The sequence below is a fragment of the Nerophis lumbriciformis genome, linkage group LG19, assembly GCF_033978685.3.
Source record: "Nerophis lumbriciformis linkage group LG19, RoL_Nlum_v2.1, whole genome shotgun sequence".
Taxonomy (NCBI): domain Eukaryota; kingdom Metazoa; phylum Chordata; class Actinopteri; order Syngnathiformes; family Syngnathidae; genus Nerophis; species Nerophis lumbriciformis.
Window position 1 is genome coordinate 22,221,292 of NC_084566.2, and position 27,949 is coordinate 22,249,240.

The 27,949-nt window shown below is 40.1% G+C and overlaps 2 protein-coding genes and 1 long non-coding RNA gene across 3 annotated transcripts in view; 2 read left to right on the forward strand and 1 right to left on the reverse strand.

Annotated features, from left to right (window-relative positions):
- The first annotated feature begins 64 nt into the window (after window positions 1-64).
- jmjd4 (jumonji domain containing 4) lies at window positions 65-11,445 on the forward strand. The gene is made up of 6 exons (XM_061979288.2): window positions 65-1,151; window positions 1,221-1,386; window positions 4,957-5,082; window positions 5,144-5,411; window positions 5,476-5,622; window positions 9,942-11,445. The coding sequence occupies exons 1-6, from the start codon at window positions 887-889 to the stop codon at window positions 10,275-10,277; spliced, it is 1,308 nt and encodes a 435-aa protein (XP_061835272.1). The 5' UTR covers window positions 65-886; the 3' UTR covers window positions 10,278-11,445.
- iba57 (iron-sulfur cluster assembly factor IBA57) lies at window positions 11,423-20,344 on the reverse strand. Its single transcript, XM_061979297.2, has 3 exons — window positions 19,886-20,344; window positions 14,369-14,715; window positions 11,423-12,048 (listed from the first exon to the last, which is right to left on the reverse strand). Exons 1-3 carry the CDS (start codon window positions 20,224-20,226, stop codon window positions 11,657-11,659), a joined length of 1,080 nt encoding a protein of 359 aa, XP_061835281.1. The 5' UTR covers window positions 20,227-20,344; the 3' UTR covers window positions 11,423-11,656.
- Window positions 20,345-25,306: 4,962 nt separating this feature from the next.
- Window positions 25,307-27,949, forward strand: part of LOC133618704 (uncharacterized) — a 39,992-nt gene continuing 37,349 nt past the window's right edge. Inside the window, exon 1 of the long non-coding RNA XR_009817328.2 lies at window positions 25,307-25,433. This is a non-coding gene — a long non-coding RNA (uncharacterized lncRNA). The remainder of the gene's footprint in view (window positions 25,434-27,949) is intronic.

Below are 27,949 nucleotides of genomic sequence, written 5' to 3' on the forward strand. Positions count from 1 at the left end.
GGCTAAAACGTAACAGCCATAATGTTTTGGGATACTGTTTTGTAAACATGACAATATATAATAATTCGCAGCATTTATGGTATTATACTGACCAGAAAGTTCGTGTTTTGGTGACATTCACCATCACGTCTCATTTACTCCTGAGTGTGACAGGATATACTGTCCAACTTTAATATTTGCTGACGGACTGGTGAATGAAAACCCGTCGGAACAGGAAGGATTCGAGTAAAATTGATTCAACATATACAATGTTAACCATTGAATACATATCAAAACGTATACATTATTTATGCTAATAGAGTTCATGCTTTGTTTTCCGGAAGTGACGTCACTATTTTCACACGTTTTCCCGCTGTGAATCATAACTTTTGGTGGTTAAACGTCTTTCAATTAAAAAATGTATCTTAACTGATCTTATCTTAACTCAACTAATCATTTATGATTATACTGTTGTTGGAGAGTTCGTGTTTTCTAAAAACGGAAGTGACGTCATACGTCCTGATGAGTCCGACAGTGTTTACTGTCCGACTTGAATGTTCGCTGGTATTTCCGGCCTACCACCACATTGCTTTTTCGACAAACACTTTAGCTAGCAAGCAGAGGGAGGGCAAATATTTATTGTCAATTATTAATTATATTTCATTTGTATGAATAGCACTGCTTTATACACATGTTATTGACGGTGTAAAGGACTTAAGTACAGCAGAATGGATATGTTTTTCTTTGACGGACCGCGAACACATCTCCGGAATGGTGTCACCTCCATGGTGCATAAATATACATTTTCTCTGTAATGTTTGAACTCATCTAGATTTACAGTTAAGGTGCATGGCGCATCAATTGTAGCATTTCCAACAGGTAACCTTGCTAATAGGCTAGCCAGTCCATGTTTACCAACATGGACAGGGATGCGTACCGCAACTGTTGCAGCCTTGTCAAAATCCCCAGGCAGTCCTACGAGCAGTTTTGCTCCTCGCATTTTGTCGACTACATTGATAAAGAGCTGGGCTATTCCAAGTTTTTCAAAAAGTACTTGCTTCCCAACCATCCGTGCATGTTTTCCAAAAGATTCACCGAAGAGTGGAAGTGTAGGAAACAATGGGTGACTGGTGAGGGGAAGCCTAATTTCCAGAAACTGCTGCAAGAATTTGGTAAATATTTCACATATGATCGTTGTGAGTGCATGAATATAATATTGTTTGTTTTCCCATTAATTTCAGATGAGACTCCTGTCCCTGTGGCCAACTGTAATGCAAAGGAATACAATGCAAACCCCAAACAAGTCATGCCTTTCAAAGAATTCATACAATATTGGAAGGAGCACATCCAGAACGGCCACTCGTCTCCTAAAGGATGCCTTTACCTTAAAGACTGGCATATGCCAAGGTACAATACACATGATAACAATGCACAGGATGACTTCCTGTTCACTGCAAAGTAAGCTTCAAAAGAGAACCATGGCAGTATTAAACCAGATTAATAATGCCATGCTTTTATTTTGAAGCATGGTGTCGACGTATTTGTTTATTCTGGAGCCAGAAGATGTTTAAAGAGGACACGATGCGTAAACTTAAAATCAGAAGTATTCCAGCACCCCCTGCAACCACGAAAGGGACAAGCGGTAGAAAACGGATGGATGGATTTATTCCCTATTAGATACAATTCTAATACAATTTGTCTGAGCGCTATCTGTCCCTAGTAGCATTCAACACGGCGGCTTACACAGGGCTGTCCGCACACGCCCTTCCCCCTCACGGACGCGCCCTTTCCCATCGCGCTCTTACAATATATAACACAATGTATGAATGTGCAATGAGGTGGCGTCCTCCAGGCGTGGCCTTTCAAGAATCTTCCTCTGTTTTCTCCTCCCTGGACTCCGACTTCATATCTGGTGTTGTCCTTCAGACCTTGGCATAGAAGCCACGTCAGCAGTGCCAAGAATGTGGGCGATAAGAGTGTATGTGGCCAAAAATCCGTAGAATATGATTAAAATGAACTAAAAAAACAAACTAAAACAGTAAAAATATTCGATGTTGTGAAACCGCAAACTTGGAAGCTTAATGTAGCAAGGGACAACTCTATAGTATAGTATAGTATAGCACAGGGGTAGGGAACCTATGGCTCTAGAGCCAGATGTGGCTCTTTTGAAGACTGCATCTGGCTCTCAGATAAATCTTAGCTGACATTGCTTGACATGATAAGTAATGAATAATTCCGCTGATAATCAGTGTTAAAAATAACGTTCAAAATATAAAACATTGTCACGCATTTTAATCCATCCATCCGTTTCCTACCGCACCCGTTCAAGAAGTCGCATTAATGGTAAGAAGTATTTTATTTTTTATTGGTTAGCTTCAGAATAACAATGTTATTAAAAAGAATAAGAGACTTATTATACTTTAAAAATGTTGGTCTTACTTAAAAATGCATGCATTTAGTTGTAATTAGTGTTAAAAAATATAATATGTCTCTCACAGAAATACATTTTAAAATATTTGGCTTTCATTGCTCTCCCAGCCAAAAAGGTTCCTGACCCCTGGTATAGCATAATATAGTTTACTGTAGTATAGTATGGTATTATTTAGTATAGTATTGTATAGTATAGCATAGCGTAAGATAGGTCAGTATAGTATAATGTAGCATAATATAGTATAGTATATTATAGATTAGAATAATATAGTATAGTATAATTTTGTGTAGTATAATGTCAAATGTCATAGAAAAGTAAATAATGAAAATATTTTGTAATGGAGGAAATTAATTAATCGTTTCATATTTCTCTCTGTGTCTCTGGCAAAAATCACATGTACATGTGCAACCAATGGTTTATATTGACAACCGCTTATGTTGACATCAGTCAGCCAATTACCGGGGTGTTGACAAACTAAATGTAATATTATCTTTAAAATGCAGAGACTTTCCAGAACGTAATGTTTACACCACGCCGATCTTCTTCACTTCCGATTGGCTGAACGAGTACTGGGAGGCACTTGAATCCGGATTAATACCGCCATGCTTTTATTTTGAAGCAAGGCAAAATGCACCAATTTTATAAATATTTGTCAAGCTTTATTGTAACTGTAATCAAGACATACAATGAAGTTACTGCAGCAGCCCTGTTAGATATGAATTATAGTATGTATACAGCAAACCCTTGTTTATTGCTGTTGATTGTTTCTGGGTTCTGACCGCGGTAAATTAACTTCCACAAAGCAGGAATTGGTAATTATACAGTAAATCTAATATTTTCATAGCGAGAGCGGGAAAAAAAACCTTAAAAATACAATTTGTAACATTGTGAGAGCACTCTAGACATTAACTAACACCCACATAATCACATTTGCATTGGTAAAGATGGGACTGGATGCTCCCTGATGCTGAGCCAATCAGTGGCCATGATACTGAACAATGCGCTCTAATTGGTTTGGTCTCATCTAGTGGCCAATACTACTGTAGTATTGATATTTTAGTTCATTTAGCCATTTTTATGGTTGCTTAATTTAGGCCAAAAATCCGTAGAATATGTTTAAAATGAACTCAAAAACCCAAACTGAAACAGTAAAAATATTCAATGTTGTGTAGCCGCAAACTTGGAAGCGTGATGTGGTAAGGGGACAACGCTATAGTATAGTATAGAATAGCTTAATATAGTTTATTGTAGTATAGTATGGTATTATTTAGCATAGTATAGTATTGTATTGTATAGTACAGCATAGCGTAAGATAGATCAGTATATTATAATGTAGCATATTATAGTATAGTATATCATATATTTGAATAATATAATAAAGTAGGGCTGGGCGATATGGCCTTTTTTTAATATCGCGATATTTTAAGGCCATATCGCGATACACAATATATATGTCGATATTTTGCCGTAGCCTTGAATGAACTCTTGATGCATATAATCACAGCAGTATGATGATTCTATGTGTCTACATTAAAATAGTATTCTTCATACTGCATTAATATATGGTACTTTAAAACTTTCATCCAGAGAAGGAAATCACAACTAAAAAAATCCCTATTTTTTTCATACGGTGTTGATGTGGAAATGTTTGCCTCAGCATTTTGATGGTGTGGACGTGTGGCACCGAACCGAGATGTTGACGTGCGGAGTAAACACTGTTCATTCTCTAGCAGGTGACTTTTCAAATGATGCTACATATTAGCAGCAATGCTACTTTTTATAGCAACGCTTTCGCCCCACACTTGACAAATTACGGTTGTCTGTTCGACATATTCCCACTTGAAGCCAAACCACCGCCAGACGATGGACCCCCTGCTGTTTTTTGGGGGAATGAATTATTCCTTCATTTGTTACCAGATTCGCACCTTCTTTCGCTCGTATTACCGCTAGCATCACAGCTAACGTTAGCCATGCTGCCACCTCTTTGCTGCGCGAGGGCGTATACGTATGTGACGTATGACGTGACAGTATGTGACGTGTGTAAGAAGGTGCGCTTGCTGTCTGTGAGAAGGAGACACAGGAAAGAGTGAGAAGAGCCTGCAGTGTGATGCCCGCAGCTAAAAGCAACTGCGTGAGAACGCATACTCGAATATCACGATATAGTCATTTTCTATATCGCACAGAGACAAACCCGCGATATATCGCGCATATCGATATATCGCCCAGCCCTATAATAAAGCATAATATAGTATAGTATAATTTTGTATAGTATAATATAGGCTCCAGCACCCCCCGTGACCCCGAAGGGGACAAGCGGTAGAAAATGGATGGATAGATGGATAATGTCAAATGTCATGCAAAAACTAAATAATGAAAATATATTGTAATGGAGGAAATTAATCATTTGTTTCATATTGTTCTTTGTGTGTCTGGCAAAAGTCACATGTGCAACCAATGGCTTATATTGACAACCGTTTATGTTGACATCAGTCAGCCAATTATCGGGGTGTCGACAAACTAAATGTAATATTATCTTTAAACTGCAGGGACTTTCCAGAACGCAATGTTTATACCACGCCGATCTTCTTTACTTCCGATTGGCTGAACGAGTACTGGGATGCACTTGAAGTGGACGACTACCGCTTTGTCTACATGGGACCCAAAGGATCATGGTAAGGTTGCATTAACTAGATTAGCGTTGATATTCCATATTAATGCTCCGTCTATGCCTAGGACACCGTTCCACGCCGACGTGTTCCGCTCCTACAGCTGGTCAGCGAACATCTGCGGCAGGAAGAAGTGGCTGCTGTACCCTCCTGGCCAAGAGGAGTTTTTAAGAGACACGCACGACAATCTCCCGTATGACGTCACGTCAGGCGAACTACGCGACCTAAGCCTTTACCCGCACGCCCAAGAGGCCTGTCAGCCTCTGGAGATCATTCAAGAGGCCGGCGAGATTATTTTTGTGCCCAGCGGCTGGCATCATCAAGTTTATAATTTGGTAAAAAATAAAAAGGCACAATCTCATTTCAAAATATCCTCACTATTTATCTCCTGTCTTTCAGGAGGACACCATCTCCATCAATCATAACTGGTTAAACGGCTGCAACGTAGACATCATGTGGCAGTTCCTGCAGACGGAGCTGTCGTCTGTGCAGAAAGAGATAGATGAGTGGAGGAACACCATGGATTCATGGCATCAACACTGTCAGGTATGGTAAAATGAGGATTTGCTACATCACACAAAGGATTTTGTGCATTTTTCTTATGTGTGTCCCAATCCCATTTTGATATCAGTCCAATATGAGCAAAAAAAAAAAAAGTTTCTGGTTATATAGGCTTGCCTCTAAAATCTCAGATAAAAGCGCAGATACAAGGATCTTATCTGTACATGGGTACTGGATCAGGTCCTTTTTGTTTTTTTGCACGGACCCAGTCTCGCTGCTCCAACTGGGCACATAAAAGTCATGTAAAATCCAACTGAGCCATGTTACGGTCCCTAAGTTGTACTTGACATCACGCCTGGTTGCACTCCAGCAGCACTGAGAGCGGACTTAGCCAAACTACCTCCAGGTAAAGTTGTAATTTTCAATGCCAACAAAATAATTGACTCCAAAACGCTCCAACGTAAGTTAAGTAAGGCTCCAATTTCCAAAAACGTGCTAGCTTGATGCTAAAATACAGTACAGGCCAAAAGTTTGGACACACCTTCTCCTCATTCTTTATTTTCATGACTATTTACATTGTAGATTGTCACTGAAGACATCCAAACTATGAATGAACACATGTGGAGTCTTGGCATTCTCTCGATGAGCTTCAAGCACACCTGTGAAGTGAAAACCATTTCAGGTGACTACGTCTTGAAGCTCATCGAGAGAATGCCAAGAGTGTGCGAAAAAGTAATCAGAGCAAAAAGTGGCTATTTTGAAGAAACTAGAATTAATTAGTTAATTCACCTTTTTTTTGTTAAGTACATAACTCCACATGTGCTCATTCATAGTTTTGATGCCTTCATTGACAATCTACAATGTAAATAGTCATGAAAATAAGTAATAACAATTGTGTTTGTTGGTCCAATTCTCTCAATTTTTATTGTCAATTTCATAGCAGAAACTAAAAGCTTACCGTAGTTGTTTTTGTTGTGCAGGAAAGCAAAGTTGAATAGAATAGAAGTCTTTATTTTCATCAAACATGAGAGCTTGACGAAATTACAGATGACCATGCTATAGCGCCTTTGGTGCTATTCATTAGCATCAAAAAATATATATTTAATAGTATCAATAAACTATGGTACGGTAATAAATCTTTGGTAGGCTCAACAGCATACTGAATATTGATATTGCTAAAAATAGTCGTAAACCAATGTGCACTTCACACCATTAAAACAACTGCGGACATGAATTGTAGATGGCAGCTAAATATTTTTTACCAGGAAATCAACTGCAAAAACAAAATTGATCCTTTTTCTCATTAGCATCACGATCACAGAACTATGGCACTCAGTAATGTCAATCAAAGTTGTTACATACCGATGCACCAATAAATGGGTAATAAATGGGTTATATACTTGTATAGCGCTTTTCTACCTTCTCGGTACTCAAAGCGCTTTGACACTATTTCCACATTCACCCATTCACACACGCATTCACACACTGATGGCGGGAGCTGCCATGCAAGGCCTTAACCACGACCTATTAGGAGCAAGGGTGAAGTGCCTTGCTCAAGGACACAACGGATGTGACTAGGATGGCAGAAGCAAGGGATCGAACCAGAAACCCTCAGGTTACTGGCACGGCCGCTCTCCCAACCGTCCAACATAGTTTTTTATGGATTAATACTTAATTGGTAGACCCCACCAGATGTAAAGACATTAATCTTTTCTACTTAAAATCTTTGAGTGTCGAAGGAAGTGCGGTCGAGCAGTAACTTGAACAGTCGACCGTGGTGATGATGAGTTAAATCTTTAGAACATTATTTGTATAAATGTGTATAAATTCACTACATCACATTTCAATATTTGTTCATGATAGCTTGTCTACTTACCTCTAAACCTTTTAAAATACACCCAAACCTGCACTAATGCAGGTAAATAAACAGTAGCCTAACAGGACTCTTGCCCTCCACATAAAACCGGAAAGTGTCTTTAGGTCACATGATTGCAACCCAGCAATTAACGCTTTTTAGGGCGCAACAAAAGACTATTGATTTGGCAAATACTGCGTAGAAAATGGATGGATGGATGAGTTGACAAGCCAACACACCATAAACTATACACTACTGCCATCTAGGGTCTTGGACTTGCAACTGTAATTGCAACTTGATGTCATGCTTGAATATGAGACCCAGAAAAATGATAATAAAACAAGTACAACAACTGCACAGCAGTTATCATAATACACTTTTTTTTTTAAATGTTGCAATAAAAAAATATATTAATTTATTTTTTTAAATATATACATATAAAATTACAGAATACTCGTATCGATTCCCAGGTATTCGGAATTGTTATTGTATCGGTTCAAATGTGAACGGTACTCATCCTGAGTTGCAAGCAGGTTACGTGTGCAAAGCTCGACACCCAGTTACCATCTTTATGTCCTCCGATAAGTACAACATGTTGATCTTTTCTTGTATTTTAGTGAAGTCGTTTTCAAAAGGTAAACATGGTAGGCTAGCGGCTACACAACAGCTAAGCACACAATAGCACACAAGCTAAGTATCCTTAATTAAACAATATTGCAGTGTAAAAGTCTTTGTCAATACAAACACATATCAAATAATTATAGTTGCATATTACTTACAGATACGAAGTCTCTAAGCCAGAAGCATATTCCAAAGTATCCTGCTTTAAGCGCGTCAACTTCCTGCATCATGCCCCAAATTTAATAAATTATTGTGACCGATAGGTGTCCCCAAAACACAAATTATCACACAACTTCAAAAGCATTAATCTGCCATACGGTTAGTATTTTCGTAGCTACTTCTAAATGTCCTCCAATAAGCACAAAATGTTGATCTTTTCTTGTATTTTAGTGAAGTCGTTTTCAAAAGGTAAAAATGGTAGGCTAGCGGCTACACAATAGCTAAGCACACAATAGCACACAAGCTAAGTATCCCTAATTAAACAATATTGCCGTGTAAAAGTATTTGTCAATACAAACACGTATCAAATAATAATATTTGCATATTACTTACAGATATGAAGTCTCTAAGCCAGAAGCATATTCCAAAGTATCCTGCTTTAAGCGCGTCAACTTCCTGCATCATGCTCCTAATTTAATGAATTATTGTGGCCACTAGGTGTCCCCAAAACACAAACTATCACACAACTTCAAAAGCATTATGCCATAAGGTTAGTATTTTCATAGCTACCTTTGTTCTTTCAGTAAGTTCACTTGATCAAACCTTTTCTAATATTCCACGCTACAAAATAAAAGTATGTACCTTGATTCCTGCTGATATAGTATGGGATTAATATCGGTGTAGGCCAACACTCAAGGCTTCAATATTGGTATTTGAAGTGAAAAGATTGTATTGAGACACCCATATTTTTACTACAATTAATCTCCTTAAGGGTCACAACACTATAGAAAGGAAATGCGGGTATACTTTAGAGTAGTGTGCAGTTTGTATAGTAGCATAACCGCAATAACAATGGCGCTTACGCTGAATAGTTACACTGATGACAACATTCGGATATGTTCAATGTGGGGCCCCAAGCGCATCTTTTTCTGTCTTTTAAACAAGCCTGTTATCAGAAAAAAATGTCATTAATGTTAAGATAACTTTTTTTAAATAATAAAGTTGTTTGAATCCAAACAAGAACTAACTTCACCCCATAGAAACCCAGCATAGAACACTGAAAACACAAGCTGTGATATCATAACCCCAGATAAGTAATATTGGCTGTGTGTTGACCTATTTTTCCTGTATAGTAAATCTAAACTGCTATACAAGCTGTACACTGACTACTCTAAGGTACGGTAAAGGCCAAAAGTTTGGACACACCTTCTCCTCATTCAATGCATTTTCTTTATTTTCATGACTATTTACATTGTAAATTGTCACTGAAGGCATCAAAACTATGAATGAACACATGTGGAGTTATGTACTTAACAAAAAAAGGTGAAATAAATGAAAGCATGTTTTATATTCTATTTTCTTTACTGCTTTGTGTGAAGTGAAAACCATTTCAGGTGACTACCTCTTGAAGCTCATCGAGAGAATGCCAGGAGTGTGCGAAAATGTAATCAGAGCAAAGGGTGGCCATTTTGAAGAAACTAGAAGATAAAACATGTTTTCTGTTTTTTCACCTTTTTTTGTTAAGTACATAACTCCACATGTGTTCATTCATAGTTTTGATGCCTTCAGTGACAATCTACAATGTAAATAGTCATGAAAATAAAGAAAACATATTGAATGAGAAGTTGTGTCCAAACTTTTGGCCTCTACTGTATATCTAGGTTTACCTTTTTATTAAATGTCCTTTGAGGTGATCTTTAGTAAGTGTCATTGTGTCTTACACTCCTAGGTTATTATGAAGGCTTGCTCCGGCATCAACTACGGGGAATTTGCATCATTCCTCAAAATCATCGCAGACAACCGCATGGCTCTCCTGAATGCTTGCTCCTCAGGAGACGCCTCCAATTACCCACGGCATCTCTCGGAGGCACTCGTCACCCTCGGACCTTACCACGCTGCCTTTGACTTGCAGAGAGTGGCTTACATTTTGGAGCTGCTGCTCTGCAACGAAGATTTTAAGCGTCTGGATCATTCGGCGTCCACCGTGCAGCCAGAAACGTTGCTGCAGCAAATCCGGGACATCATACAATCCACCAGGGGGCAGCATCTCCTCTATCAGGAATGAGGGTGCAGTATTTCTAAGTGGTGGTACATTTTTGCTAAATTTCCCTAAAATTCAGATGTGGAAATATTGAAATGTGGACACTTTTAATAGGAATTATTAGTTCATTTAAAAAAAATACATTGCTTTATTTATTAATAGTATTTATATTCTTTCATCGGACAAAAAAGGTGAATGTTACATCATACATATTTCATTGCATGCAATTCCATAAAGTTTGTTAGCTTTAAAAAATCAACTAGGCTGTTTAAGTCATCAGTTATTGTAAAGTCCCTTATATTTTCCATGAATTTCTCTTAATTTTCGTTGATATTTTGCAAGCCCTTGTCTTGATTATGGAGGGCCAAATGAAACAAAATTAAATAGTCTCTAAAAAGTCTTAAAATAATTATTTGATGTCTCATTGATTAATTACTTTATTAAATAAATCATGGCATAACAATCTATTAAAACTTGACATAATCAAATCAATAATTAAATGTAATGTTACAATAAACAAATGAAATTTGATAACATATTTATGAATCTATCCCAATTAAAATTAATGACTGATTAATTTTCCCCCAAATTTTTTTTTTCCTATTAAGGCCCTCCACACTTAATAGGCATAGTCTGGAAATAGCTTGAATAGCAATAAAAATTTGAATAAACACACTCCACTTATTCCCAAACTTTATCGTTTTAAGAAAGACTTTTATAAAAAATTACAATTAGTTCTGTAATAGGTTAATTGGCAACACTAAATTGTCCTTAGTGTGTAAATGTTGTTCATGTTGGCCCTGCGATGAGGTTGCAACTTGTCCAAGGTGTACACCGCCTTCTGCCCGAGTGCAGCTGGGTTAGACTCCATCACGACCCCGAGAGGGACAAGCGGTAAAAGATGGATGTCTTATTCCACGAAAATAAAACATCAAAGATTCTGTTTTTATGATAATCCGTACGTGCAATGTTTTATTGACTCGTCTTCCGTTTCTTTCTTATCAACCTCCAGTCTAAATACGTCTGGTACGTGACTGCCACATACTGATAACACTTATCTTTACCCTCTTAGGGACTCCAAACGTTGAAAAATGCATCATGAATTGCATCACATCAAAGTATAATGTGCATAAATAATTGTAAAACACATACAAATAAGCACGGTAGACTTTGAGAATGTAGATACTTTTATTGAAAATTGTATTTGAAATAATTTAATAGGCACATCAAATGACATGATTGGTATTTTGCTGTATAGTGCTGCAGTACATGGTCAATGTCTTTATTTGTCCTTCAAGGAAACATTTAAGTTTTGTCAGTCAGGCAAAGACACTGGAGGCTTTTATTTGAAATGTGTCACAAAGCATGTAAGTCACATCCCAAGAAGAAATAAAACCTCCTCCTCAGTTGTTTTGCGCGTCTTTAGGCCACCAGTCGGGCACGGAGGCCTCCAGTGTCACTTGGGCGTCGTCTGCAGATTTGACCGTCAACACCTCCTTGGCATGAGCCATGCGGATCAGGCTCAGGCCCAACTTCCCCAGCCCTGCGCGATGTTTCCCAGCTGGCTTGCCCGACTGCGTTTGCAGCGCGGCTCCCTCCTCCAGGCCTTGGACGGGCGCCGACAAGCGGATCGGCATGAGGCGTTTGCGAACCACGCCGGTGTGATGAGTCCTGGCCGTGAGCTCCTGGCCAATGTAGCAGCCCTTGCTGAAACTGATGCCTTGCATGTAGACCAGATTGGATTCCAGCGGTAACGCCACGCCGGGAGGGAGATCCTTTACGCCCTCGGGAAGTCCTAGACAGCAAAGCCAGCACGGTAAACACTCTAAAAGCCATAAAACATGCTTCAAAATCATTAGGTGCAGGGATGAATGCATAAATATACGTTTTCTACTGCTGGTCTCTTTCGGGGTTGTGAGGGGCTGGAGCCTATCTCAGCTGCATTCGGGCGGAAGGCGGAGTACACCATGGACAAGTCACAACATTCACATTCACACACTAGGATCAATTTAGTGTTTCCAATCAACCTATCCCAAGGTGCACGTCTTTGGAGGTGGGAGGAAGCCGGAGTACCCGGAGAGAACCCAACAAACTCCATACCGAAATACCCCAAGCCCTGTGAGTCGAACCCAGGACCTTTTTGTGAGGCACCGTGCTGCCAATTTGATAGATCTAAGACACCAAGTATCCAACTCAGGGCCCGAGGGCCAGATCTGGCCCGCTACATCATTTTATATGTCCCGCGATAGTCCGTAAATAATATGCGTCAATAGAGTACTTTATTTTTCTTACTACAGCAATCCCTTGTTTATCACCAATAGCTGACATGACCGTGATCAATTAATTTCCGCAAAATTCTAAGGTTTTTATTTGGTCATCAGTTCATGTAAACTACACTTCAAGTGCATAGCAGATAAATAAATAAAAGTATCAGTTTACATTTCCTGACCAAAAAGGTATAGGCGGAAGCTAAAAGCTTATCTTTTATAAAAATAGAACAAATTAATTATAGATCTAATATTTTAATAGCAAACACATTAGAAACTGCTTTCTAAATACATTTTCCACATCATGAGAGCCCTCAAGATATTAAGTAACACCCTTTAGTTACCTTTGCACTCTTTTAATCCAATAAAGTAATGATGCCTGCCGTTAAGCCACTCAGGGGCCATGATACTGAACAGCATGCTCTGATTGGTTTGAGCTCCTCTAATGGCCACTTCTACTGTAGTATTGTTGTTATTAGTTCATTTAGCCATTTCTATATTTGAAAAATGCTTACCAGTAATTTAGGGCCATAATGTAGAATATGCTTCAAAAAATCATCTGAGCTGTGGTGAAGCCGCAAAATTTGAAGTGTGTTGTGGTGAAAGACGACGTGGTTGTGACATAAAAAAAATTAATGTACTGCATGTAATTTATTATCTTTTAAACTTTAATATTATCTAATAATGTAACAAATATGTTATCATACATTCCAAACAGGTTTTTGTTAAAATATAAATAAATACTTGGTATCTGCTTGACTTATGATTACAAAGCAATTTATCCATCAAATTGTACACTGTGAAAATTACAACAGATTTTACAGTAATAAAAATAAATTAAAAAAACAACTGATAGCTCTGTCTCCAGAAAAGTACCTTAAAAAGACAGTGGTACCGGTTTTCTATTTTAATTAATACACAGTAAAACATTTTGGAGACTGAGCTGCCAGTTTTTCAACTGCAAAATGTACAAATGTATTTAACAGTGTACATAAAAAATATACTGTATAACAACCGAAGGCATAGGCAATTCTGTAATAATATAATGAGGCTAATCATTATACATTAATATGAATATATATTCACTGTTACAAGCGACCCACAAAGGAAAGCTGTAACGTTGATGAGGGCCTCAATAAAAACAATTTTGACACCCCTGACCGAAGGGTTATTTATATTAACAATGTATGTATAGTCAGTGGGCAGCACAGTGGAAGAGGGGTTAGTGCATGTGCCTCACAATACAAAGGTCCTGAGTAGTCCTGAGTTCAATCCCAGGCTCGGGATCTTTCTGTGTGGAGTTTGCATGTTCTCCCCGTGACTGCGTGGGTTCCCTCCGGGTACTCCGGCTTCCTCCCGCCTCCAAAAACATGCACCTGGGGATAGGTTGATTGGCAACACTAAATTGGCCCTAGTGTGTGAATGTGAGTGTGAATGTTGTCTGTCTATCTGTGTTGGCCCTGCGATGAGGTGGCGACTTGTCCAGGGTGCACCCCGCCTACCGCCCAAATGCAGCTGAGATAGGTTTCAGAGACCCCCCGTGACCCCGAAAAGGACAAGCGGTAGAAAATGGATGGGATGGATGTATAGTCAGTACCTGAGACCAGCAGAGGGTACAATTTTCTGTTTGAACAGGAGTAATTAAAACAAAGTAAATTTCAGTCAAAATGTGTTAATATTGCAATATTGTACAGGTGGAAATTGAGTGAGGTTGCCCTAAATGGCAATGTAATTAAGGCATTATTAGTCATTAGGATACTGTCAATTTGCTACACTTGATTTTTCATTTCAACACAATGCTGTTTAGTACCCAACCGCCCTTATTTCTTACATTACTGTACAACTTACCTATGGCATAGCGATGCCTGTGATAATCCTCGATTTCCCCTTTCTCACACAACGCAATCACATCGCAGGGGTCCACCTGATTACCCAGCACCAAACGCCACCCCATGTGCGGCGTTCGCGGATCCATCTGCCACACCACGGCCTTCTCCGGAGAAGACAATTCAGGTCGACTGAAATGTTGCAGACTTTTTTGCAGGGGAAGCACCGCCCACACAAAAAGGTCCGGACACAGGTTTATGTCAATCTTTCTGCGGGTCTTGTACATTTTTAGGTGTCTCAGGAGCGAGTCCTTCATGGTGCTGTCACACTCCAGGAGGACGCCACTTCCTGCACCGGCTTCCTGATGGCTGAAAGAAATAACAGTAAGTGAATGTCCCATTTAAAAAGACATTTGTGGCACCCCTTATGGGTTTTGGTTCAAATGCATCGGAAGACATGCAAGTGTAGCGTCCGATAACTAATACTCAAACTGTTACACTAGCATACATGTAATCCAGATACAGTGGTACTTCTGTTTTTGTGCGCCCCACTTTTCCTGTGATTCGGCTTTCAAAAATAATTTTCACTACAGGTCTGCCGCAGTTTTCGTATGTCGTTTTGGTTATCTTGCAGCCAAACATAGCACGAAAGCACCTGGGCGTCAAATATTTTGTTATTTTGACGAAACATACCTGTCACCATGCTAATGTAAATATGCTAGCTTTTTTAAAACACATTTTGTAGCTATACACCTCAGTAATATTTTGGTACTTGATGCATGCTAACTTTAGCATCCTAGGGTTTTGAGCAAATTTTTTTGTGACTTGATGCATGTTACAGTTAGCATTTTAACATGCTAAAATTAGCATGCTAGCTTTTTCTTTAATCTAATTTTACAGGTATACACCGAAGCGTCAAATATTTAGTTACTTGATGAATGATACCTGTTAGCATGCTGAGGTTATTAATACGTTATCTTTTTTTTGTTTTCTTTTAGCTCATTTGTAGGTATACACGCCTCAATCATATTTTGGGATTTGATGCATGCTAACTTTAGCATACCGTACTTGCATTTTGAACAAAATATATTTTTCGTATCGGACACATGTTACAGTTAACATTTTAGCATGTTAAAATAAGAATACTAGGGTTTTTTCTTTTAAAGTATTTTTACTACAGGTCTGCCCCAGTTTTCGGATGTCGTTTTGGTTATCTTGCAGCCAAACATAGCACGTAACCAACTACTAACAGAATTGAGTGGCCAAGCAAATAATCCCACCCCTTAGTGACTTAGTCTCTGGGCTTGTTTTTTTATATTGAGTACAATTACCTTTGATAAAGAAGGTGAAAAAACACTATTATATCAATAAAGAACTCACAGCACAGGTGGCTCATCACCGTCTTCGCCAACATATCTTCAACAAAGGTAAAAAGGTAATGTTCATTTATCCATTTAATTCATTATTGAAACGTTTTTACATTGTGGTCATGTAAAACTATATTTACTCTCTATGTGATGTGTTTTGTGGTAATCTTATTGGATGTGTGGAACCGATTAATTGGATTTACTTTATTTCTAATGCTGACAACATTGGCACCTATTTTTTTTTATAGTTTTGGATCTAAAAATAATGTCTACATAGTAGTGATTTTAGGCTTGTTTAATGACGAGTTTCAGAACATTTTGGAACATGCACTTTTAGCTCGAAAATATGGGCGGGGCTGCATCAGTCTGCTGAAGTCACTTACAGAAGACTAAAGGGAATTTGATAATGCTATTGTGTTTTGGTTTTCATCCAAAATCACAATCTTTTCAAGCAGAAATTGAAGGAATTATCAAATATGCCTGCATCGTGGCAGGTTGTAGCAATACAACTAAAGAAAGGGTCAGCCTGCATACATTTCCAAATTATGGCAATATGAAGAAAATATGGACCTCTCAAATCAAATTGACTTACGCAAAGACTTGCGCAAAATTGGACGCACCAAGCGAGAGGAGTGTAAATTGCAGCGATAATTTTTATGATTTGGAGAAGGGTTTTGGGTTGGAGTTTGGATGGCAAAAATGTAAAAGACTCAAACCATGCGATCCCAAAAATCAGGAGGACCATCGAGAGAGAAAAAGACCTGCAAAAAACGAATAAAGAGGACCAGACCCAACACTCCAAAACGAGAGAAAAGAAGGTAAGCTGATACTATTCTATTTTGCTTCCTCCTCTACTGATGTTTTCCTCAAGACGCTTGAGAACATGCTGGTAGAGCACAAAGAAACACAGGCTATGGTGTCTGTGGAAGAGGAAATGGCGATTCTTTTGTATTTTTTTTTTGCTCATATTCGTTAACCATATTAGTTTTGAAGTAATCCTGGACCAAAAACATGCAATGAAGTGATCATAATAAGAGCTTTACATGTCTTTATCCACACTGTCAAGCAGTAAAATGGGTTTGATGTTCTGTAGATCAGTGTTTTTCAACCACTGTGCCGCGGCACACTAGTGTGCCGTGAGATACAGTCTGGTGTGCCGTGGGAGATTATCTAAATTCACCTATTTGGGTTAAAAATATTTTTTGCAAACCAGTAAATATAGTCTACAACTGATGTGTTGTCGTTGAGTGTCGGTGCTGTCTAAAGCTCAGCAGAGTCACTGTGTAATACTCTTCCATATCAGTAGGTGGCAGCAGGTAGCTGATTGCTTTGTAGATGTCGGAAACAGCGGGAGGCAGTGTGCAGGTAAAGGTGTCTAATGCTTAAACCAAAAATAAACAAAAGGTGAGTGCCCCTAAGAAAAGGCATTGAAGCTTAGGGAAGGCTATGCAGAACGAAACTAAAACTGAACTGGCTACAAAGTAAACAAAAACAGAATACTGGATGACAGCAAAGACTTACTGCGGAGCAAAGACGGCGTCCACAATGTACATCCGAACATGACATGACGATCAACAATGTCCCCACAAAGAAGGATAAAAACAACTGAAATATTCTTGATTGCTAAAACAAAGTAGATGCGGGAAATATCGCTCAAAGGATGAAACTGCTACAGGAAAATACCAAAAAAAGAGGAAAAGCCACCAAAATAGGAGCGCAAGACAAGAACTAAAACACTACACACAGGAAAACAGCAAAAAACTCATACGGCGTGACGTGACAGGTCATGACAGTACACCTACTTTGAGACAAGAGCTATATTGATGCATGCTTGGTTATGGTTTAAAGTCATATCCAACAATTGCGACAACTTTTTACTGTCAACTGAGTTTCATTTTTTAGTGATTTCTGCTGGTGGTGTGCCTCCAGATTTTTTCAACGCAGAAAATGTGCCTTGGCTCAAAAAAGGTTGAAAAACACTGCTGTAGATGATGCCACACCAAGAGGGAGCGTCGTATCGAGCTTGGCAATGGAAAGGGGGCATTCCATGTACAGTTCGTTATCTATCGATTACTGAAAAAACATTGATATTGTGGGAAAAAAAAAAGAGAGAACTTGTTAGTGAAATTTCAGTCATCGAAAAAAATGTAAGCCTACCCTTTTTTCATACAATTCAGTCTTTGTTGTAAAATTTTTGGGTGTCTGAAACCAATTAATTAAATGTGCCCTTTTTTAAGGTGACATGTAATCAATCGGTTTCCGTCGGTAGGATTCAGTCGTGTCGGATCTTTGGGAATGGATTACATTATTAAACCGAGGCACGATTGGCATCACTAAATTGGCCCTCGTGTGTGAATGTGAGTGTGAATGTTGTCCGTCTATCTGTGTTGGCCCTGCGATGAGGTGGCGACTTTTCCAGGGTGTACCCCGCCTACCACCCGTGTGCAGCTGGAATAGGCTCTAGCACCCCCCGCGACCCCGTAAGGCAGTGTTTTTCAACCTTTTTTGAGCCAAGGCACATTTTTTGCGTTGAAAAAATCCGGAGGCACACCACCAGCAGAAATCATAAACTCAGTTGACAGTTAAAAGTCATTGTCGCAATTGTTGGATATGAATTTAAACCATAACCAACCATGCATCACTATAGCTCTTGTTTCAAAGTAGGTGTGCTGTCATGACCTGTCACATCACCCCCTGACTTATTTGGAGTTTTTTTTGCTGTTTTCCTGTGTGTAGTGTTTTAGTTCTTGTCTTGTGCTCCTATTTTGGTGTTTTTTTCTCTTTTTTTGGTATTTTCCTGTAGCAGTTTCATGTCTTATTTCCCGCATCTACTTTGTTTTAGCAATCAAGAATATTTCAGTTGTTTTTTATCCTTCTTTGTGGGGACATTGTTGATTGCCATGTCATGTTTGAATGTACATTGTGGACGCTGTCTTTGCTCCACAGTAAGTCTTTGCTGTCGTCCAGCATTCTGTTTTTGTTTACTTTGTAGCCAGTTCAGTTTGACTTTCGTTCTGCATAGCCTTCCCTAAGCTTCAATGCCTTTTCTTAGCGGCACTCACCTTTTGTTTATTTTTGGTTTAAGCATAAGACACCTTTTTACCTGCATTTACAAAGCAATTAGCTACCGGCTACCACCTACTGCTATATGGAAGAGTATTACACGGTTACTCTGCCGAGTTATAGACAGCACCGACACTCAACAACAACACATCATTTGCAGACTACAATTACTGGTTCGAAAAAAATGTTTTTAACCCAAATATGTGCAAAAGACTGGCAGTCGTTGGTGGACCTTGAAAACCAGCTGAAGTTCCCCAGCCATATCGCAGTCACCACCCTGCGACCAGACATTGTCCTTGTGTCTGAGTCCACCAAACAAGCTGTGCTGCTGGAGCTGACAGTCCCGTGGGAAGATCGCCTGGAAGAAGCCTTCGAGAGGAAGCTCTCCAAGTATGCAGGACTGGTTAGCGACTGTCAACAGGCTGGTTGGAGAGCAAGGTGTTTCCCTGTGGAGGTTGGATGCAGAGGATTTGCAGCCTGTTCCTTGGTCAGAGCCTTCAGCAGTTTGGGCATCGATGGAGAGAGAAAGAGGAGAGTCATCCGCAGTACCACCGAAGCGGCGGAAAGGGCCTCAAGATGGTTGTGGCTCAAAAGAGGAGATCCTTGGAGTCATGGTAGCTAGCTAGCCGTCTGGACAAAAGCCGGGGGATTTGATCACCCCCGGTTGGGTCGCTTGGAGAAGGGTGTGTGACCAGTTGAGGGACCCGAAATGCCCGGTGAATCCAAGAGGTCACTGAGGATGTGTCCAGACTAGGCATCAGTAGATGTATGTACACAGCGACATTGGATAATTTCCCACGGCACACTAGTGTGCCGCGGCACAGTGGTTGACAAACACTGCCGTAGGGGACAAGCGGTAGAAAATGGATGGATGGATGGATTACTGTACCCTTAAAGTTTTGATATTTGTACATGACAAATGGTGAATGACTTATGTGGAATTAGTTGCCAAGTCCTGCCAAAAAACAGCATGAATCGTTCAATGAAATACCAACAACATGACATAAACTATCTTTACATTCCTGATACTATATCAGATTACCTTGCCCATGTGTATCTCATGCTGTGGCCAGACAAGGATAAACAAACAAAGTCACATGATCGCTCACCTGTACAAGAGGACGTCATGGAGCGTCCTGCCTTGAACGTTGAGCATGTGCGCGTACAAGGCCCCGCACCCGGGCTCCTCCAGGGCGAGCACATCGTTGGTCACCAGCCCCTGTAGGAAGGGACTAATGTCGGCTCCATGGACCCGGAGAAGGGCCCTGTGGTCCAGGCGGTAGCAGCAGGCTAGCTTGGTCGGCTCGCCTCGGCCGTCAAGTGGCGCCTGGTTGTAGCCCTTCACTCGGAGCCCCGCTCGGGCCGAAACGCCGAGCCAGAAGCCGGTGTATTTGCCGGCGAGAACACCGCCAAAGGTGGTCGCCCGTCTTGCAATACAACCCAGCCTCATTGTGAACACTGTCAAGGGAGTTGTCTGTGTAGTTTAACGATAAAGTTGCTGCCTGCTACGTAACACAGGACATCGGAGCGGCCGCCATGATGGAATACCCACAATGCTCTGCGCGATAATAACAGTGGAACACGCGTGTGGCTTAGGCTGAATGTAAACAAACTGAATCATCTCGCTCATGTTGTAGTTAAGAAAAATACGTATTATTTTTACTACTATAATTGTAAATAATACTGTGGCTCGATACATGAAGAATGTGTTTCATATTGTGTAAAAGCTGTGTTTCATACTTGCCAACCTTGAGACCTTCGAATTCGGGAGATTGGGGGGGTTTGAGGTGAGGGGTGGGCGGGGTTTGGTGGTAGCGAGGGTGTATATTGTAGCCTGGAAGAGTTAGGGATGCAAGTAGTGCTGGGCGATATGGCCTATTTTAATATCGCGATATTTTAAGGCCATATCGCGATACATGATATACAGGTAAAAGCCAGTAAATTAGAATATTTTGAAAAACTTGATTTATTTCAGTAATTGCATTCAAAAGGTGTAACTTGTACATTATATTTATTCATTGCACACAGACTGATGCATTCAAATGTTTATTTCATTTAATTTTGATGATTTGAAGTGGCAACAAATGAAAATCCAAAATTCCGTGTGTCACAAAATTAGAATATTACTTAAGGCTAATACAAAAAAGGGATTTTTAGAAATGTTGGCCAACTGAAAAGTATGAAAATGAAAAATATGAGCATGTATAATACTCAATACTTGGTTGGAGCTCCTTTTGCCTCAATTACTGCGTTAATGCGGCGTGGCATGGAGTCGATGAGTTTCTGGCACTGCTCAGGTGTTATGAGAGCCCAGGTTGCCGTGATAGTGGCCTTCAACTCTTCTGCGTTTTTGGGTCTGGCATTCTGCATCTTCCTTTTCACAATACCCCACAGATTTTCTATGGGGCTAAGGTCAGGGGAGTTGGCGGGCCAATTTAGAACAGAAATACCATGGTCCGTAAACCAGGCACGGGTAGATTTTGCGCTGTGTGCAGGCGCCAAGTCCTGTTGGAACTTGAAATCTCCATCTCCATAGAGCAGGTCAGCAGCAGGAAGCATGAAGTGCTCTAAAACTTGCTGGTAGACGGCTGCGTTGACCCTGGATCTCAGGAAACAGAGTGGACCGACACCAGCAGATGACATGGCACCCCAAACCATCACTGATGGTGGAAACTTTACACTAGACTTCAGGCAACGTGGATCCTGTGCCTCTCCTGTCTTCCTCCAGACTCTGGGACCTCGATTTCCAAAGGAAATGCAAAATTTGCATGGTTGGGTGATGGTTTGGGGTGCCATGTCATCTGCTGGTGTCGGTCCACTCTGTTTCCTGAGATCCAGGGTCAACGCAGCCGTCTACCAGCAAGTTTTAGAGCACTTCATGCTTCCTGCTGCTGACCTGCTCTATGGAGATGGAGATTTCAAGTTCCAACAGGACTTGGCGCCTGCACACAGCGCAAAATCTACCCGTGCCTGGTTTACGGACCATGGTATTTCTGTTCTAAATTGGCCCGCCAACTCCCCTGACCTTAGCCCCATAGAAAATCTGTGGGGTATTGTGAAAAGGAAGATGCAGAATGCCAGACCCAAAAACGCAGAAGAGTTGAAGGCCACTATCAGAGCAACCTGGGCTCTCATAACACCTGAGCAGTGCCAGAAACTCATCGACTCCATGCCACGCCGCATTAACGCAGTAATTGAGGCAAAAGGAGCTCCAACCAAGTATTGAGTATTGTACATGCTCATATTTTTCATTTTCATACTTTTCAGTTGGCCAACATTTCTAAAACTCCCTTTTTTGTATTAGCCTTAAGTAATATTCTAATTTTGTGACACACGGAATTTTGGATTTTCATTTGTTGCCACTTCAAATCATCAAAATTAAATGAAATAAACATTTGAATGCATCAGTCTGTGTGCAATGAATAAATATAATGTACAAGTTACACCTTTTGAATGCAATTACTGAAATAAATCAAGTTTTTCATAATATTCTAATTTACTGGCTTTTACCTGTATATCTCGATATTTTGCCTTAGCCTTGAATGAACACTTGATGCATATAATCACAGCAGTATGATGATTCTATGTGTCTACATTAAAACATTATTCTTCATACTGCATTAATATATGCTACTTTAAAACTTTCATGCAGAGAACGAAATCACAACTAAAAAAATCACTATTTTTTTCATACGGTGTTGATGTGGAAATGTTTGCCTCGGCATTTTGATGGTGTGGGCGTGTGGCACCGAACCGAGATGTTGACGTGCGGAGTAAACACTGTTCATTCTCTAGCAGGTGACTTTTCAAATGATGCTACATATTAGCAGTAATGCTACTTTTTATAGCAATGCTTTCGCCCCACACTTGACAAATTACGGTTGTCTGTTCGACATATTCCCACTTGAAGCCAAACCACCGCCAGACGATGGACCCCCTGCTGTTTTTTGGGGGAATGAATTATTCCTTCATTTGTTACCAGATTCGCACCTTCTTTCGCTCGTATTACCGCTAGCATCACAGCTAACGTTAGCCATGCTGCTACCTCTTTGCTGCGTGCGGGCGTATACGTATGTGACGTATGTCGTGACAGTATGTGACGTGTGTAAGAAGGTGCGCTTGCTGTCTGTGAGAAGGAGACACAGGAAAGAGTGAGAGCCTGCAGTGTAATGCCCGCAATTAAACGCAACTGCGTGAGAACGCATACTCGAATATCACGATATAGTCATTTTCTATATCGTACAGAGACAAACCCGCGATTTATCGTGCATATCGATATATCGCCAAGCCCTAGATGCAAGGGATTCTGGGTATTTGTTCTGTTGTGTTTCTCCCGAAATGTGTTTGTCATTCTTGTTTGGTGTGGGTTCACAGTGTGGAGCATATTTGTAACAGTGTTAAAGTTGTTCATATGACCACCCTCAGTGTGACCTGTATGGCTGTTGATCAAGTATGACTTGCAGTCACTTTCGTTAGTATGCAGAAGCGGCATACAATATTTGACTTGGCCAGCACGCTGTTTGTATGGTGAAAAAGCGGACGTGTCGACAGGTTGTAGAGGACGCTAAAGGCAGTGCCATTACAGGCACGCCCTTAATATTGTTGTGAAAATCGGGAGACATTCGGGAGAATGGTTGCCACGGGAGATTTTCGGGAGGTGCACTGAAATTCGGGAGTCTCCCGGAAAAATCGGGAGGGTTGGCAAGTATGCTGTGTTTTGTGTTGGGAGCATTTAATTGTGGGACTGTTGGGACTCAAGCATTTTAAACTGTCAAAAGTTATAGTATACAGTACCCGTGACATCTTAATATTATGTATTTTGTAATGTACGGTTGTTAAAAATGATAGTGTGAAGTCGTCATCACATCTTCATATAATGTATTATTTGGTAAGGATAGGCTAGAGCAGGGGTTGGCAACCCAAAATGTTGAAATAGCCATATTGGACCAACAATTTTAAATAAAAATCTGTCTGGAGCCGCAAAAAATTAAAAGCCTTATATAAGTGGGGGACGGCGTGGCGCCGTTGGGAGAGTGACTGTGCCAGCAACCTGAGGGTTCCTGGTTCAATCCCCACCTTCTACCAACCTAGTCACGTCTGCAAGACACTTCACCCTTGTTCCTGATGGGTCATGGTTAGCGCCTTGCATGGCAGCTCCCGCCATCAGTGTGTGAATGGGTGAATGTGGAAATAGTGTCAAAGCGCTTTGAGTACTTTGAAGGTAGAAAAGCGCTACACAAGTATAACCCATTTACCATTTACCATTTAATGAAGACAACACATGATGTAAGTGTCTATATTAGCCTATTATCAAAATGATTTTAAAAGTCGTATATAAGTGTTATAATGACGACAACACATGATTTAAGTGTATATATTAGTTATATCAGCCTACTATCAAAGGCTGACGCAAATCTTCGTTGTCAGAAATGTTATATTTTAATTTTCTCTACACATTTTTGCAGCATTGGAAATCATTAGTAAAATGGAGGCTTCTCACAGGATGAGATAACTTCTGGAAATGACTGGCTCAGAATGGCCAAAGGTATAGATCTCTGTCTCCAAGTTTAAAGAAACGGCAGGCTGTCTTCTTTTAATGGATTTATTACAATCTTTGCAAGCTGGGTAACATTTGCTGTAGTCTGGAACAACATGGCACACAAACAACTATCAGAAATGCAACCAATAATGCATACATATAGTGTGTTATGAGACATGCAAATATAGATTAAATACAAAGAGGACATAAGTAAAGGAAATTTAATGAGCTCAAATATACCTACACTCGAGGCTTAATGATGCAAAATGTACATACAACTAGCCTAAATAGCATGTTAGCATTGATTAGCTTGCAGTCATGGATTGACCAAATATGCCTGATAAGCACTCCAGCAAATCAATAAAATCAACAAGGCTCACCTTTGTGCATTCACGCACAGCATAAAACGTTTGGTGGACAAAATGAGAAAAAAGGAGTGGCATAAAACCTGACTTTCTGTGGCAGCATCGGAAAAAGTTGTACATGTATACAAACTACGATGAGTTCAAGGATTGCTGAAATTAGTAGGACAAAACGGTGCTTGCCAAACACTCTCATCAGTGAATCATGAATAACATAAACAGTGGAATTTGTAGCAATTAGGAAGGTTTGTGTCATGTTTGTTCTCCTACAGAAAATATATTAAAACAAATACAAATTTCAAATTTCTCTGAAAGAGGTCCAGGGAGCCACTAGGGTGGCGCTAAAGAGCCGCGGGTTGCTGACCTCCGGGCTACAGCAACTGCAACAGGCAGCCACTTCAGCGGTGCCATCTTGAAAAACATATTAGGTGTTATTTGGTAATGAACACTCATTAAACATGATAGTGTACTGTCACCATCTAATCTTATTATATTTATCTTACATATGAGTATTTGAATACCTGAAAAACAACTATAAAACTGAAAAGTGCATGAAGCTTACAATTGTTCATATAAATACATACCATGCTGCTTGAACAAGACCGGTTAGAGATTTCTCTTCTTACTTTAAGGCTTATCCCAGCTGCACTTTGGCGCAGAGCAGAGTACACCCTGAACAAGTCGCCACCTCATTGCTGGGCCAACACAGATTGACAGACCAGCATCTTTGGAGGCCCGGGAGGCTAGCAGTCCCAGGTAAAACATGCAAAATCCACACAAAAAGAACCCGAGCCCGGGAGTCTAATTCCAGACCTTCTCACTGTGAGGCACGAGCACTAACCACTGCTCCACTGTACTGGCCTGTGCCGATACCTAATCTCAAATATTCCACTTTGAAACACTTTTTTTTTTAAATATTCCTGTATTAACCAGAATGTTGTATGAGTGAAAATCACAATTAATACAGGAACATTGCGTCTGCAAACATGCTCATTAAAAAGGTTTTGTCTGTAGTTTGTTTTATATCCACACCAAAACTTATTTGCAGTCATGTAGATCATTTTATGGCATGTCTGACATGTAACTTTTTTCTGTATGTTCATGAAGTCCTGATCTTGCTGGCTGCAAAAACAAGTTTACATTTGGATTCTAATGAAGTAAGTCAACCTAAACACAGCACACATGTTCTAGTGTTGACAACTTTTATTTAAAAAAAAAAAAAAAAAAAGCAAACGCACACTAATCACATTCTTCAGAAAACAAGCACTAAAAGAAATAAATAAAATATGTGCTAAATGCTACATATCTTGTCTGGTGGCTGAGGTAACTGGTTGTGGATTTCCTCATGAGTCAGTACTTGGTCTTCATTAATCCTCCTGCTGTTTCTCCACCCTGATTCATGACAACATAACAGAGAACATTATTATTATTATTATAAGTAGTAGTAGTAGATTTCTCCAACATGACAACATGTCTAAGGACATATATCATTATTAGGATTAGTAGTAATATGTTTATTTATATTATAAGTAGTAGTAGTCGTAGTATGTTTCTTTATTATTATTAACACTAGTGGTATGTTTCTCCATCATGATATGCCAAAGGACAGACAGCATTATTATTAGTATTATTAATATTTTTCATCATGACAACATGAGTGAGGACAGATGACATGGCTGCTGTTTCAGCCTCAATCCTTTTTAACATCACCTGATTTCCTGGCCATGTTAAGTTAAAGTACCAATGATTGTCACACACACACACTAGGTGTGGTGAAATTTGTCCTCTGCATTTGACCTTTTTCACCCCCTGGGAGGTGAGGGGAGCAGTGGGCAGCAGCGGTGGCCGCGCCCGGGAATCATTTTTGGTGATTTAACCCCCAATTCCAACCCTTGATGCTGAGTGCCAAGCAGGGAGGTAATGGCTCCCATTTTTATAGTCTTTGGTATGACTCGGCCGGGGTTTGAACTCACAACCTACCGATCTCAGGGCGGACACTCTAACCACTAGGCCACTGAGTATGTGTTGGTCTTCTTCCTCCATCAAATCTTCCAGTTCTTAATTAGGAGGCTTTGTTTTTTACATTAAAAATACACATACGGTATTTCCTGTAGTGCAGCTAGCAGTTACACTTCATGACATTGTTTGAACTTGCACTTCAGGTGTGTCAGGAGTTTAGTGGACTTTGATGTTTGTTGATGTGAGCTTGTAGCAAAGATGAAGATGATAGTTGCTCTTTATCACCAGTGCTTCCTGCTACAAAAGATAAACACAACATTGAAACAGAATATTAACAATCTTTATAAGGAGCAGTGTTGCACAATATATATATTTTTTTATAGGTTTACGATGAAACTATTCTGCCAGCACAATATGGTACAGTTGATGGTGGCGATGCATTTGACCAGCACGACATAGTGCTGGTCGAAATATAACATTCATCTTCACTGTTTCTTTTTTTCAGGGCTTTGTGAGTGTCCAAATGTAAAATAAACAGCAGGTCTCCTCGGGCGTCCAAAATTTGGTGTAGTTTCTATTTTAATCACACAAAAAGTTAGCTTTGTGCTGTGTCAGGGGAAACAATTAGTTGAATCAACTGCATTTACGACAAATAACTCCACCCACCTTATTATGCGGTTTGTTCAGCAAGCTGCCCCAGCTTTGTTTTGGAGCTGAAATTGAACCAAAAAAAAAAAAATTGGGCGGCAACTTTTGGTGCTGCGGCAATGGAAAACAAAAGCTCTGAAATCCTACTCCAAACAAGCTATGGAACCGCTGCTGTGGAAAAGGGGTAGCGCGCTTTGAGTCACTAGGAAAAAGCGCTGCATAAATCTAATCCAATATTATTACAAGCAATGTCACGACATCGGTAAGGGAAAAAAAAAAGTACCGGTATTTTTTGAAGGCAGTATAGTACCTATTTTAATTCTTTAGTACCGCGGTACTTTATTTGTACCGGCATACTGTACAACCCTATTACAAATATATTAAAACTTCATATCTATGGAAAGGTCTGAAGCTTTTGAAGAATTTAAAGCGCTGAAAGTTCCATCCATCCATCCATCCATGCATCCATGCATCCATCCATCTTCTTCCGCTTATCCGAGGTCGGGTCGCGGGGGCAGCAGCCTAAGCAGGGCAGCCCAGACTGTCCTCTCCCCAAACACTTCGTCCAGCTCTTCCCGGGGGATCCCGAGGCGTTCCCAGGCCAGCCGGGAGCCATAGTCTACCCAACGTGTCCTGGGTCTCCCCCGTGGCCTCCTACCGGTCGG